At 48.4% G+C, this 12,943-nt stretch overlaps 2 protein-coding genes across 2 annotated transcripts in view; both read right to left on the bottom strand.

Moving 5' to 3' along the window:
* LOC103901817 (sodium-dependent lysophosphatidylcholine symporter 1-like) overlaps nt 1-857 on the bottom strand; it is a 13,084-nt gene extending 12,227 nt beyond the window's left edge. The window contains exon 1 of the mRNA XM_019472991.1: nt 852-857. Within this exon, the coding sequence (XP_019328536.1) occupies nt 852-857 (6 nt within the window). The remainder of the gene's footprint in view (nt 1-851) is intronic.
* Nucleotides 858-4,354: 3,497 nt separating this feature from the next.
* Nucleotides 4,355-12,943, bottom strand: part of NSFL1C (NSFL1 cofactor) — a 12,681-nt gene continuing 4,092 nt past the window's right edge. The window contains exons 4-10 of the mRNA XM_009282762.1: nt 11,089-11,163; nt 9,734-9,899; nt 9,292-9,384; nt 8,542-8,651; nt 7,950-8,087; nt 7,270-7,434; nt 4,355-6,218 (exon numbers count right to left, since the gene is read on the bottom strand). Coding sequence (XP_009281037.1) covers nt 6,056-6,218; nt 7,270-7,434; nt 7,950-8,087; nt 8,542-8,651; nt 9,292-9,384; nt 9,734-9,899; nt 11,089-11,163 — 910 coding nt within the window. The 3' untranslated portion in view covers nt 4,355-6,055. The remainder of the gene's footprint in view (nt 6,219-7,269; nt 7,435-7,949; nt 8,088-8,541; nt 8,652-9,291; nt 9,385-9,733; nt 9,900-11,088; nt 11,164-12,943) is intronic.

The raw sequence follows: 12,943 nt of genomic DNA, 5'->3' as shown, positions 1-12,943 counted from the left end.
AAAAAAAAAAAAAAAAAAAAAGAAAAAAAAAAAAAAAAAAAAAAAAGAAGCCTAAAGCCAGCAAATGGGAATTTTTTGGCACAGAAGCAAGTGGCAGCATTTGGATACATTCCACTAGCAAGTCCTCCGAAGGTTTACCCCTCCTTGACTGCTCTAAGCATGGCCAGCGGCTCTCGTGTTCCTCTTAGCACAGCTGCCTTCTCTTGGTGGAACAGGAGTCATGACTTCAACAGCCACCAAGATGGATGAGACAGGAGAAGAGCTGTTGCTACTGTAGGCCCCGTGAGCCAATAAAGAGTTAATTTAATGAGGAGTCATGAAATGTACCTGAGTAAATAAGAACATCTGGAATCTATTCAGGAACTCCCAGCGCTGGGACAGACAGGCTCAGTGCAGACAAGACAGAACAGCAAATAAGATAAGCATTTAGGAATGTAGTAAGTCAGAAAATGATAAATTAGTAAATCGAGAGGTGCTTGACACAGGAGCTGTTCAACTGCCAAAGATGTGGGCCTGTTGCATAGTTAGTATTATACTACCCTCTGTAGAAGTGTGTAATTGGGAAACGTGGGACTCATTTGGAAAAACTTTTGCTAACAGGTAACTAGAAAGGATTTCTCTTCCCATTTCTGTTGAACTCTGCAGGATTCCTGCTGACAGCCAGCCTGATCACCTGGCCAGCAGCTGCAATAAGCTGCTGCCTTGGCTTGGTTTAGACAGTGTGCGTTTGCTTACTTGTTCCATCAGTACTGCCGTAGGAGCCCAGTTAGCACTTTGGCAGCAGCCAACGTATGAAAGTCCCCAAGCAGTCTGCAGCGACACACACTCCACCAGCTCCCAGAGCCGCTCACCGCCATCGTGCCCTGCTGTGTATGTACCACATGGCGTAAACAGCACGTGCGTTATTTACCAGAGCAAGAAGGAGACTTGCAGCTGAACTCTCAGCAGACATCAACTACCTTTAGGTTTTCTTCCTTCCTAAAGTAAGGTGAAACTGCCTAAAACACACCACAAAAGCTGGCAGGGCGATCATACCTCGTTAACAAGGACTGCAGGTGAGGAGACCCAGCTCTGCACGATTCAGCAAGTGAGTGTGTGTGCAATGGCTAATTCCCTTCACACCAGGCAGAGCACCGATGCGTACGTTCATTGCCACTGTGCCTGAAAGACAGGTACAAAGCACGCAGCTCGGAGAAGTCTGGTCTGAGTCTCGAAGCGTGAGAGGAGCTAAAGGCTTTTGTTTCATCGGGGATGCGGCTGGGTCGCCAGGAAAGCACACTTGGCAGCGGGCACGGCTGAGAACCGCGGGCTCCGGCTTCCCAGCTCTGCCTCGAGTGACTGTCAGACACTCTTCCTTGGATGATGCCAGGTGTTCACCATACAAGCGCCAATGGAAACCCACAACCTGGTAAGAAAAACAACTTTGTTGCTTAATTAAATCCGTCATTTAAAATTACCGGTCTCCATCTATAAACATTCTGGTTCACCAACAGAAACAAGACCACTTAGAAGCGGTAAGGGGGTAGCACTCTCTTGCTTTCAAAATCTAGCAATTCTTCACACAGGCTTACCTAGAACAGCAGACTCCTGAACAGACACCAGCTCCTGCCCAAGGATCTAATGCAGGTATCGCAGGTCCTCCCCTCACGGTGGGGGACTTCGAAGAAAGGCATAAGCATCTTGTTTTATGTGACAGCGACACCAATCCCCCAAGCCAGTTTTCCGCTGTAACTACAGAGTCAGAAGAAACATCAACTCAAGGTCCTTCTTCTTGATAACAAAGGATCTGTAAAGCAGCGCTGCTTTCAAAAGAAAACCCTCCTGACTGAACTTCCGAAGAACATCCCAGGAGCAAACTGACATCCTTTTAATCACTCCTCTAAATAAAGACACCATGGACCTGAAGACCCACCCAAGAAGAAGCCATGGCATGAAGGTCACTTTCTCCTTCTGGAAAGATTTAGCGTTGTCCAGCAATGAGGAGCAAAGACTAAATTAAATATAATTGAATATAACCAAAGGCAACAAGAAAAAAAAAATTAGGCCAAAATTTAGAGTGATCCTCTTCTAGCTGCAGGTGTGTCCCCTGAGATTTCTTGCTCCCTATGTCTTGTCACTGCTTGCATTTATCTGCCAGCTGAGCCACCTGAGTTTTGTGCCAAAACAAGCCATTCAGCTAGCTGCTTTGTGCTGTTATCATTATTTTACCCAAAGAAGCAGCTGAAGGTACAGCTACAACTAGAAACAGATGTTCCTACACCAGGATCACTGAAAAACTACTTGACCAAAGGCACTGGGATAGCAGAACCTCCTGAGGTAGGCAGGCCACTGACCACGCAAGAAACGTGGACAAGGAAACATCCCATGGCAAAAGCAGCATTACAGAGGGGAGGCAAAGTTCCCAGGAAACGGTGCAAAATGCTATCAGAAAACACGGGAACTAAATCTTAGCAAGGAGGACATGTCAAAAGGAAGAAGAGGAAACAATGAACTGCATACAAAGGAAAAAAAGTCCGAGGAAGTCCTACAGTTACCCGCCCGAGGAAGAGAAAACCGTTAAAATTCAGCACTCGGAGAAAAACACTCGGATACAGTGAAAGACATCAGCCCCAGATAGGACAGCACAGTCGTAAAATGGGGCTGTATCTTATCATACAGAAATTGAAAAGAAGCAAGTTTTCACTTTTCAGAAGCACTGCCTTAGCACCAGTGTGTGAAAGACCAGGAAGACAGGCAAGACTCCCCCGGGGGGGGAACAATCAGAGAAAAAAGAAAAATTTCAAAGTGAAACACGTCTCCGGGCAAAGGAGAAAAAGGCACTTCTTCGCAGGCATAAATGTCAGTTTTGGAAAAGCCCAATCTCAGCCTATGAGTCTGTTAGAACAAAGAAATGGAATGATAAAGGAAGGAGATTTTACTAGAAAGCCAAATAAACTCGCTAACAACCGTCACAAACTATAGGAGTGTCAGAAACGAGTGTTTACGTTCCTGCAGGGGCATGTCAAACACCGAAGAGCTGCACCAGTGACAAGGAAGGTGATTTTCTTCACAAAATCAAGGTGTCTTTTTCTACCACCACCCCCTTTTTCCTGTTCTGGTATGTTTTATCCCTTCCCCGTTAATTAGCCTGGCTGTCATTTTTGCTTTATAGCTTATTTTATAGTGAAATGTTCCACCAGCTCACAGAAGGAGACAGTTTAATACAGCAGATTGCACGTACGTTGCTTCCAGTTCGTTCCACGGGCTCTTTTGTCAACTTCGGAAGAAGATACGCCTATCTTGGTTACTGGAGCACTGAAGCGGTATCACTCAGGCACACTTCAGATAGCCTGGCGGCAGGGCAGAGCTGATCCTGCTCACCAGGAGATAAGGACTGCTCATTACTTACAAAAACAAAAAACAAGAAGAGAATCAGAGGAAGAAGGAGCCGGCAGCGGCGTCCCAGAGGGGCTCACAGACACACAGGAGCACAAGGTGCAGCTCCCCGCAGACAGCTGGCAGAGCTTCTCAGCAGGAGCCTTCGAGGTGGAGAGCGGCTTCTCTGCAGCACTGCCACCCTCCGGCTCAGGGGGAAAATTGGCTTTTCCCGGCAGAGAAGCACCTCCGAGCCCGGAGCCCCTCTGAATTTAGCACCTTTCTGTCCCCCTGGCAAGGAGAGAGCTGGGAGGGAACCTGGGCGTGAAACTTCCCACCAGCGAGCAGAATCTGCGCGACAAAACCCTCGAGGTCAGCAGCTAGATGAGTTGCTGTCTCGCTGCCAACCCTCATTTAATTTGGGGGCACCAACGTGTCCAGCTCATCCAGCCAAAGACTGCGGACGCCAGCTAGTCGCCACCTCAGTCCTCTGATGCCACCAGCTAACCAAGGCAGAAGCAAATAATTCGTACCCTTTCTGTTAGATAAACTTTCTTTCTGGGTCTAGGGGCGCATCCTGGCCAGCACTCTGGAAGACGTTGTCCCAGGTCCCCAAAATGGCACGTGTGGAGAAGATCAGGATGCAAGAACTCCTCCGATGAACAATTAAAAACGAGTGACTTCCCACAAGGCAGTTGTGACTGTACTTAGCTCTGAGGGAAATTCCCTTTCTGAATTCTCTCTGTACTGGTTCACACAGATGACTAAGTGGTCATAATACACAACATAAGTGACGCGGGCAGGCAAACCCCAAGTTCACCTGTCAGAAAAGATCTTTAAAAATGCAGCTGAGATTTTTAGTCTCATCAGCTGAAGTCAGCTCAGCACTGGGAAGGCTGCTCACAGTGCAACCCAAAGCAGTAAGAGTAGACATCCGCATGTGCATCATCCAAAATACGAGAACAGATGGTAGCCATTATTAGAAAGGGTCAAACACTGTTTTCCTATTTTGCGGGCTTTTAATGGTAATTTTCACAATAATTTACAAATTCGCTGTTACACACATTTTTCATTACTAAATGGATATATAACGTAAGTTAATCCAGCTCTCGGTTGAGAACCTGTTGTAAAAATGCCCTTGCTAAGGTCTGGTATCTACTCCCGCAGTTTTGTATTAACACGGGCAGCCAAGCGAGTTTCTCATGCTGAACCTGTCCAACCTGCTGGCCCTCCCCCAGCCTGCACGTCCCTACAGCTTGTTCTCTGCTCGCACCAAGGTGAGGACCTGGACGCTTCCGAGCGCCGAGGGGGGTGGACTTACAGCGCAGCAGCCGCAGGGCTCCGGTGTGACTAAGGCGGGAAACGGACGGTACGCTCCGACCCTTCGCACGGCAGCGATCCAGCCTCTCTCAACGGGATACCGCTGGGTGCAGCGCAGCTCCCAGTTAGCTGGAGTCTGGAGCCCCACAGCTCAGCACAGCTCTGAGTTCTGCTCCGACGCCCAGGGCTAGGATAGCAAGCATGCTGCGGGTCGGTGCAAAGTGCCGTGGCACAACGCTAGATGGCAACTCGTATGCGTGACGCTACACCAGCGCTACCAGTCCCTCGTGTCTAAGCGTAACAAATTCACCCGCAGGATTCTGTTCAAAGGAAAGATATGGACACCTGAGCCCAAAACACAAACAGTGGAACAGACCAAAGCTGGAGAATTCCAGGTGTTCAACTATGTCAGTCCTCAGCAGAGGAGAGGAAAAAAAAAATCAAAGGGTACTACAGCCTTGAGTTTTTCCACCTGAGCTGTTTCCATCTCAATAATTCACCTCTTAAAATAAAACTTGCTTTCCAGTAAGATAGACTCTGTTTGCCTTTTACTTTCAGTCACTTCAAGCTGATTCAGCTTTGTGCCTTCTTGGAAAGAAAAAGTCAGCAGCAGGGTTTCTCAGAGAAATGCAATACGGCAAATTAAAACTGCAGTCAGTCTGGACTGCTCGAGAAAGTGCAGGCAGAGCAGGGGGGTACTGCAATGAACGCCCCTAAGAGTTCTGCTGAGGGAAGGAAAGTCAGGACTTTCTCCCCGGAAAAGCCCAAGAAGAGTGTTAAACCTTGCACCTGCACACACACGGAGTTTTTCCCACACTGAGCAACAGCTGTTTCACAAAGACTTCCCCCACAATGCTTTTAGAGTAGTGTAACATTATCCTGACAATCAGATCACCCGTTCTCGTATAGTTTATATTTAATGTGCGAAAATAAAGGGCATACTTTGCAGCAGTCCCTGGAGGAGAGGGAAGAGCAAAAAGATTGTGATGAGCAGTCAATTGGCAATGGACAGAAACTGCTCCCTGGGAGCTCCCTTCCCCCTTACCTTCCTCCCCTCTAAAGAGCGCAGTAACGCAATCCACAAAGGTAACTGAACTCTCGTGGGAGAACTTGTGGCACAATAGGCTGCAGCTCCTTTCAAAACGGATTCGTTTTGTTTATTTATTTTAAAGTCCACTGATCATCATCACAAAAAAAAAACAAAACAAAACAAAAAAAACCCCCATGGGAAATGCAACTAAAGAGAAAAAAAGTCCAACCAAGACCTAAGAACCCAGAGCTACGAGTAGATGTGAGCCTGTGTTGCACGGCACGGGTGCACGCACAGGACGGGACGACACATGCGCACTGCAGGCAGGCGTGTGGCGAGAGGTGGGTTCCTTTATGTTAACCGCTGAACAATGACAGCATTGAGCAGGTTGGCTTCCTTCAGGGTTTGGTTCTCGTCAGTCAGCTCTTTATTTGGGAAGGTGGTCATGAGGACGAAACTGGTGGCAGCCATCGCTGGCCGAGCATCTACTATGAAGAGCCGGATGTCACGGATCCTGTCCAAAGGGATCAAACACACAGGGGTGATCCTGTTACTGAACATCCTGTAAAAGCGCGTGGCAACAGCCTAAATTCACCCTTTCCAGAGCATGCAACCCTGCAGTCGCCGCACGTGCTTTTCAGCTAACAGCAGAGGCCACAGCCAGACAATTCTGATTCAACCTACTCCTCCGTAGGCTCCCGTTTAGTGAAATAAGACAAGCTGCTTTACAGGTTAAAGACTTTCAGAACTTTCAGTTCTTTGACACTGCCCAACTGGAACATTTGTGCTGTCAGGCAGCTATTTGAAACTGAAGGCTTCTGAACCCTTCAAGATGAAGAGATTACAAATTGCTTGACACTAGCTGCTATAAGTGACTGAGCTCATCACACACAGCATAATCTAGATGATCTCAACTACCAAGAGCAGCCACAACAGTGACACTGGACCTACCCTGCACCCGATCGTAGAAGGTTTTTGTAACTTTTTGCATCATGCTTGATTCTCTTACAGAAACTGGAGGAACGAGTATAAAGAAATGGCCACGCTCTCGGAGATCAGGTAGGTGAGAAGGACTTCAGGAGGGAAGTCTAACGAAGCAGCAGGGCGTACAAGCCAGCTTTGCTTGTCCAAGGGAACTAAACTGCTGTAAGAGCACCCCTTGGTGCTCCATTCAGCACAGGGAACAGCCCAGAAAAGTCGGAACTGAGAGTCAGAATAACTGAACCAAGTTCCTAATTATCGGACAGTTCTAAAGCCCTTAGAAGAGATTCCGTTTTTTATAGGTGACATTAAGGAAAGTTCCGCTGATAATACTGAAGCTCCCAGGTGCAGCATTACTGGCTATAATCCACCACTATTTGGAAAGCAAATCCTATCCTTCCAACAGTTAATGACTGCCTTAAAACCCCACAATAATTTTATTCCTCTTCACCTATACAGAAGGATCCCCAGAGCTCCCCTTAGCAGGCTAGCCAGGATTTTAACACCCGCTCCATCTGTGCACAGTTCGCAGTGTCATTCAGGCCTTCCCAGTTAGTAACCCGTGTTTCCTGCTGCGTTTGTACCTGTGATTGTGGTTAAACTTCTGGACCAGACGCCCACCGTCAGCGAGCCGGATTTGGATGTTGGTGATGGGCTCCGACTCATCAATAGCGATGGCAGAACTGGCTTTGGCTTCATTCTCCGCCTGCTGGGCTGGCGAGCTGGTGCCCATCACCTGGGGCGCAGTGCTGAGAACAGGGAGACACAAGGCGAGCTGTTAAAAACCAAACGACTCACCTGGCTGCAGCGTGCCAGGAGTCAGGCAGTGAGCTTATCGCCCGCTGGGCCCAACTACCAGGGTTCCTCGTCAAGAGACGCCAATGCAAGTTGGAAGTGAGAATTTAGGAGTCGGCTAGTCAGCAGGAACTTCTCTAGAACTTCACCTCTACCATCTCCCTTTGGAGCACCACATCACGGGTCTTCACACACCCACAGGAACAGGGGCAGTGTAACTTGGAAACACAGCTTCTACGTGACATGCCATGGTGATTCTAAACTAGGGATCCGCCCCCTGCCACGGAAAGACCGAGCCATCTCACAGTACGCGCCAGTAAGCCCCATTTCCTCTCTTAGAGGAACACCTCCCATACCACAGGCACCGAGTGCCTTTCCTTCAGAAAGATGAGTCAAAAGGCTCAACCTAGCAAAACTCTTGAGTGACTCACACCACACACATAGCAAACCAGCGCTGCTGTCTTCTCACCTGCCCAGCTTCTGTCCTTCTCCAGTAAAAGCTTTGAAGACACTTTTAGGTTTCACGTACTCCTCATCGCGGTGATCCTCCATATCCAGGTTCACTTGTCCGCCCCGTGCTAACCTGCGCAGCTCTGCCGGGACTTCCCTGCAAAGAGAGTGTCCTAAGGCAGCTGCCTGAAGAAGCAAGTCAGGAAAGTGCAGAGAAAAAGTGCCAGCCACAGACCTCTGGAATTTCAGGAATCGCAGTGAGCCCTTGCTTAATTAACAGGGCAGATGCACACCTCCCCACTAACAGACACAAATTAAAGGCGACTTCTCCCTGGCCCTCACCTGGAGTGACACGATGCATCAGAAATTCTCAGCCCAAATATGAAAGTCTGTTTGTTCACTTCAAACTCTCAAGGCCCCATACAAATCAAAGCCACGTCCCATTTCTCTGAAGTAAATGGTCAAGTCTGCCCTCCCATAGTTTCCATATTAAGAATCTAGCTCTTGTAAGAAAGCTCAGGTGAAACGCGCCCTTGATTCAGCATCCTGGATTCCACAAACGCTTGTGTTTCAGAAAACAGCTGTTCTTTCCCTCCCCTCTTGCTACATACCCTCTGCGGATATCATCAAGAAACTGGGCATTGGACGGATCCTGGTAGCTCCTCAGTTCTCCGCTATCCAGACTGAATCCACTCTTCCAGAGCTTCAGTACAACATGCACCTGCAGCAGCCCCCAAACGACAATCAGCCTCACTGAAGCATCTTAATAATAACAATAACCGGACGCAAAGTGAAAAGTTCCTGACCGGCAGAGGAATTTCAAGGTGCAGAAAACATTCCAGCCAGGTTCCTCTGGGCTGAGGCAAAAACCCAAAGCACTGGCTATGTAATGGTCATGCATCAATTCCTAGAAGGTGGCACCACAGACCCCTTTTCGATAAACTGAAGCGCCAAGAGCGTGCTAGGCGAGGAGCCTAAACCAAGCTCCCACCACGACTTAGATGCGTATTTGGTCACAAACCAATCACGAGAGAATCTTGCATTGATGCTGTTAGCTCCACATCTCTTCAACGGATAAAGAAGAGTTAATCGCCCAGTGCCCTTTGCACGCTATTTTTCACAATCTGCACTTCTAAGGAACGCTCAGATTCTTAATTAAATGTTCATCAGAAAACTGCTTACCCAAGACCCAAGCATCTACTATTTTCTAATCAGAAACCCCAGGAGAAGCAGGATTTACCATACTTCTGTCCTCTTGAATTTCTATCAAGCTTTATAACTCTCTGGGCTCGCAAGCTCTGTAGCTATAGCAGAGAAATCCCTCGGGTGACATCTACAAAACAGAACAGAGAGATACTCACATCCTGAGCAGAGTTCTGTCTCCTCTCTCCTGCCACATAAGCAGACTCCTCCTCTGGAGTAGCCCCAAGGCGATACCCTCCCCCTGCGAAAGGCTGCAAGAGAGAGGGGCAGGCAAAGTGGTTATAGAATGACACAAACCCAAGACAGCTTGCTTCCCTTTCCCCAACACCGATACGGATGAACAGGGGGGGCTTCGTGGCATCAGCAACACCTACTGTCCTGCAGGCACAGTGGCCAGCTTGAACAAGTTAACAAATACGGCACAAGAAAGTGGCTCTTCTTGCCACCGTGTCACACGAATTGGAGCTGCACTAAGAGAGGAGTCCAGACTTAGCTGTCCTTTTAAGATAATTCCCGGACTCCGCAGTACCAAACAGCTGTCGTGGTGGGAGCCTTAACTGAAACGGGGAACAGAAGGAAGAAGAACTCATCACTCCTCACTTTAGGCTTGCTAGTCTCGCCACTGCTCTTGGCCGCCCGATCGACCGCCACTGCACCGTGCTCCTTTGCTCCTTTGAAGAGATCCTCCACCAGCTCATTGGGACTCTTCTTCCTCGGAGGACCAACGATCTGCTGTCCGCTTCTCTCTGAGCCGCCGGCATAAAACCTAACAGAAAGCACACGGCTTCTGGGTAAGACTGGACTGCTGCTTCTCCAGGAGACACATGTGACAGGACCCAGCAGTTTTATATCAGGATTCAGTTTGGTTTTGTACCGCTTGGATCCACAAATATTAACTACTGCCAGTGGATCTCCTACTGTAGCCACTTACAAGTTCCTGTACTGCAGAGCCTTTGTTTTTATGTCAGTTACTGTAAAATTATCCACTGATCAATAGCGATAAAGCGATAACAACTCACTCAGACCTAGCAAGAGAAACAGTTCAGACTGACAAGGCTCAGTTTCAAATGCCAGTACCAGCTCTGTTACCAAGCTGAGCAAGACTTCCAGCAAGTCTCTGACCTGTCAGATGGAAGAAGATGGGCAACATCTAACCGGTATTTTGAGGGAAGGCACATGTTCATGCCACACTGAAAGATCACCACACACAGGACAGAGCTGAGCTGGAAGCAATGAATGCAGTCAGCGAAGTGCAATTAAGCACTTCTGGAAGATTGGGTTTATTAGCTTCCAGCTGGCTTGTAACACATGCAGAGCAAACTCACATCCGTGTGCAGAAGACCACGCAGCCTACCTAGACTGAGCCACCTTAAGATTCATCAGTTCCATTCCATTTACCTCGGCTGTTAACCTTAAGGGTATTTAACTACTTACAGCTGACATGGTAGATGACTTTCCCACTAGTATGCCATCTTCCCATTGGAAAGGGGACCTACATTTTTCTTTCCACCTCCACACTCCATTACATTACCCTTAAGCAGCACTTAAAAAAACCCCAAAAACCCCAACCAAAAAAAAAAAACCAAACCCCAAAACCCCAAGCAGAAAGAAAAACAATCCCTGCACTATTCCCACACTTCCATTCTCTACGGACACAAACAATGACCTGGGCTTTTTTCTATTCTTAACCTAGGGCTTGCACATCCTACCTCAGGCTTTCTCTCAACAGCACAGTTCAGCGATGAAAACTGGTGTTTATACAGCAATGCTGAGCACGTGCTTGTACGCAGACTTTGCACTGACCAACCCTTCCACGCCAAACCTGAGATTTTTCACTACAGGAATTTCATATCGACTTAAATCTGCTTTTTAAAAAAAACCTGTGCACAAGTGGTAAGCCATCACAAAGGACAGGGATACACACACAGGTTTTAAGTCTTTAACTGAAAACTTACCGCTGTCCCTCCTCCTCTTCATCATCATCCTCCTGCGCATGAACAAGGTCTCTAAACGATGTTACTCTATGGTCACTGCAAAAGTCAATCAGAGAAGTACGTCAGCCTCATGACACGTTTCAACCACACAAGCAAAAGCTCCTGAACGCAGCGGTTGGGTTAACTCTGTTCCACTTTTAGAGTCTGATTCAATCCTCTATGAAATGACAGGTCAGCGCTGGGGTAACCGAGTGCTGACCCGAGCTCTTGGACCTCTCTGCCAACTACACCAACAGAAAACAGGAGCGGGTGCATTGGAGGAGGCTCAGACGGCGGCTGCAGACACAGCAAAAGCGGCGAGTCTTCAGTCACCTTCCTTGCCTGCGTACCGGATTTTGTTGCCTCTTTCAAAGAGCCTGCACAAGCACAGGTTTCTCTTCCAGGCCCCAGGGCAGTCCAGCCTCCCCGCCCTTCCCCTCTTGTTGTTTCTGCCGAGGCTGTTAGCTGGGATCCAAACTGAAACAGGGTCCTTCTGCAATATGGACGTTACTCACCAAAGCCTGAACCGACAGACTTCTCCTTCAAGACACAGTCGGTAACTCCTTTTCTTTACAACTGGACAGTACTTCCCTACTGCACAGGGTTTGGTAAGGCGAAATTAACAACTTCTTGTAAAACGCTCGAACTGACCAGTTCAGGTGTCACACAAAATTAGAACATATTTTTCCTAATCTCAACCTGCTCAAATGAAAGCGTCACCAACTGATTGTCTTCTAACCTCAAAAGACAAATCAAGTTTTTCCTGAGCAGTGAGGCAAGCAGTCCTAACTGATCTTTGGATTAGTTGTGCAATAACATCTGCGCTTGCGACGTATAAATGCTGATGTTTTCACGATTGCTAAAGAGCCCTACGAGGTGAGAGATCGAAACGCAGAGCTATTCCTCCTGAAAATTAACATGCATCAATGCTTCAGACAGAGCTTGCGTTTTTACATAGTTTTCACTGTCAGGTTTACAAGCCGCCGATAAACAGGTCGGCCTGAGCTGAAGCTCCCTCCTCACCTGGCTGCAGTGCCTCTGGATATAGAGCTGGGTGCCGGCTGGGGAAGAGTCAGAATGTCCTCATCGCCCCCGTCCTCGTAGAAACTGGCAAGCGCAATCTGGAAAGGAACACCGCAGGAGCTTCTCAGGATGGGAAAACGAAGAGTCAGAATGTCCTCATCGCCCCCGTCCTCGTAGAAACTGGCAAGCGCAATCTGGAAAGGAACACCGCAGGAGCTTCTCAGGATGGGAAAACGTTCCAGAACAATGGCAAAAACACACACACACACAACACAGCTGAAGCTTCCGTCACGCCGGACCCTTACGGCACCGTCAACGCTAAAGACATTTTGTGTAATTTCCCCCTTTGGAGGTCCTAGCAAAGACGAGGCTTTGCCAAATTGTAATGTTTGGCTTTGTCATGGTAGGACGCTCGCCACTACCGGTGTGCCAGAGCAACCTTCCCCGCCGGAGGCCCTTATCCTGCAATATTTCTGCAGGCATTATGCTAAAATTACTGTTCTCAACCAGCTGCTTTTGTGACATCCGTGAGTAGACTCGGAGTTTAACACGGCCAGATGGTTTGAGCGGGACGGGAGACAGGGGCAGCGCGGTGGCCGATCTCCCCCTTAATTTGGGGGTGCTGGGACTGCCGCTGACGGTGCGGACAGCAGAGCACTAACAACCTCGCGAGCATTCAAGGAAAACCTACGTAAACCCGGCAAAACCCAGGACCCGCCGGTTCCTCGCCCCGTGCTAGAAATCAGCTGTGTTCAAATTAACGAGAGAACCAGGACGGGCTTCGGTCCCAACCAGCCCCCGGACCCGCGGCAAC

The sequence above is a fragment of the Aptenodytes forsteri genome, unplaced genomic scaffold (genome assembly GCF_000699145.1).
Source record: "Aptenodytes forsteri isolate BGI_AS27 unplaced genomic scaffold, ASM69914v1 Scaffold422, whole genome shotgun sequence".
NCBI classification, from domain to species: Eukaryota; Metazoa; Chordata; class Aves; order Sphenisciformes; family Spheniscidae; genus Aptenodytes; species Aptenodytes forsteri.
This window is presented reverse-complemented; position numbering and strand designations above follow the sequence as displayed.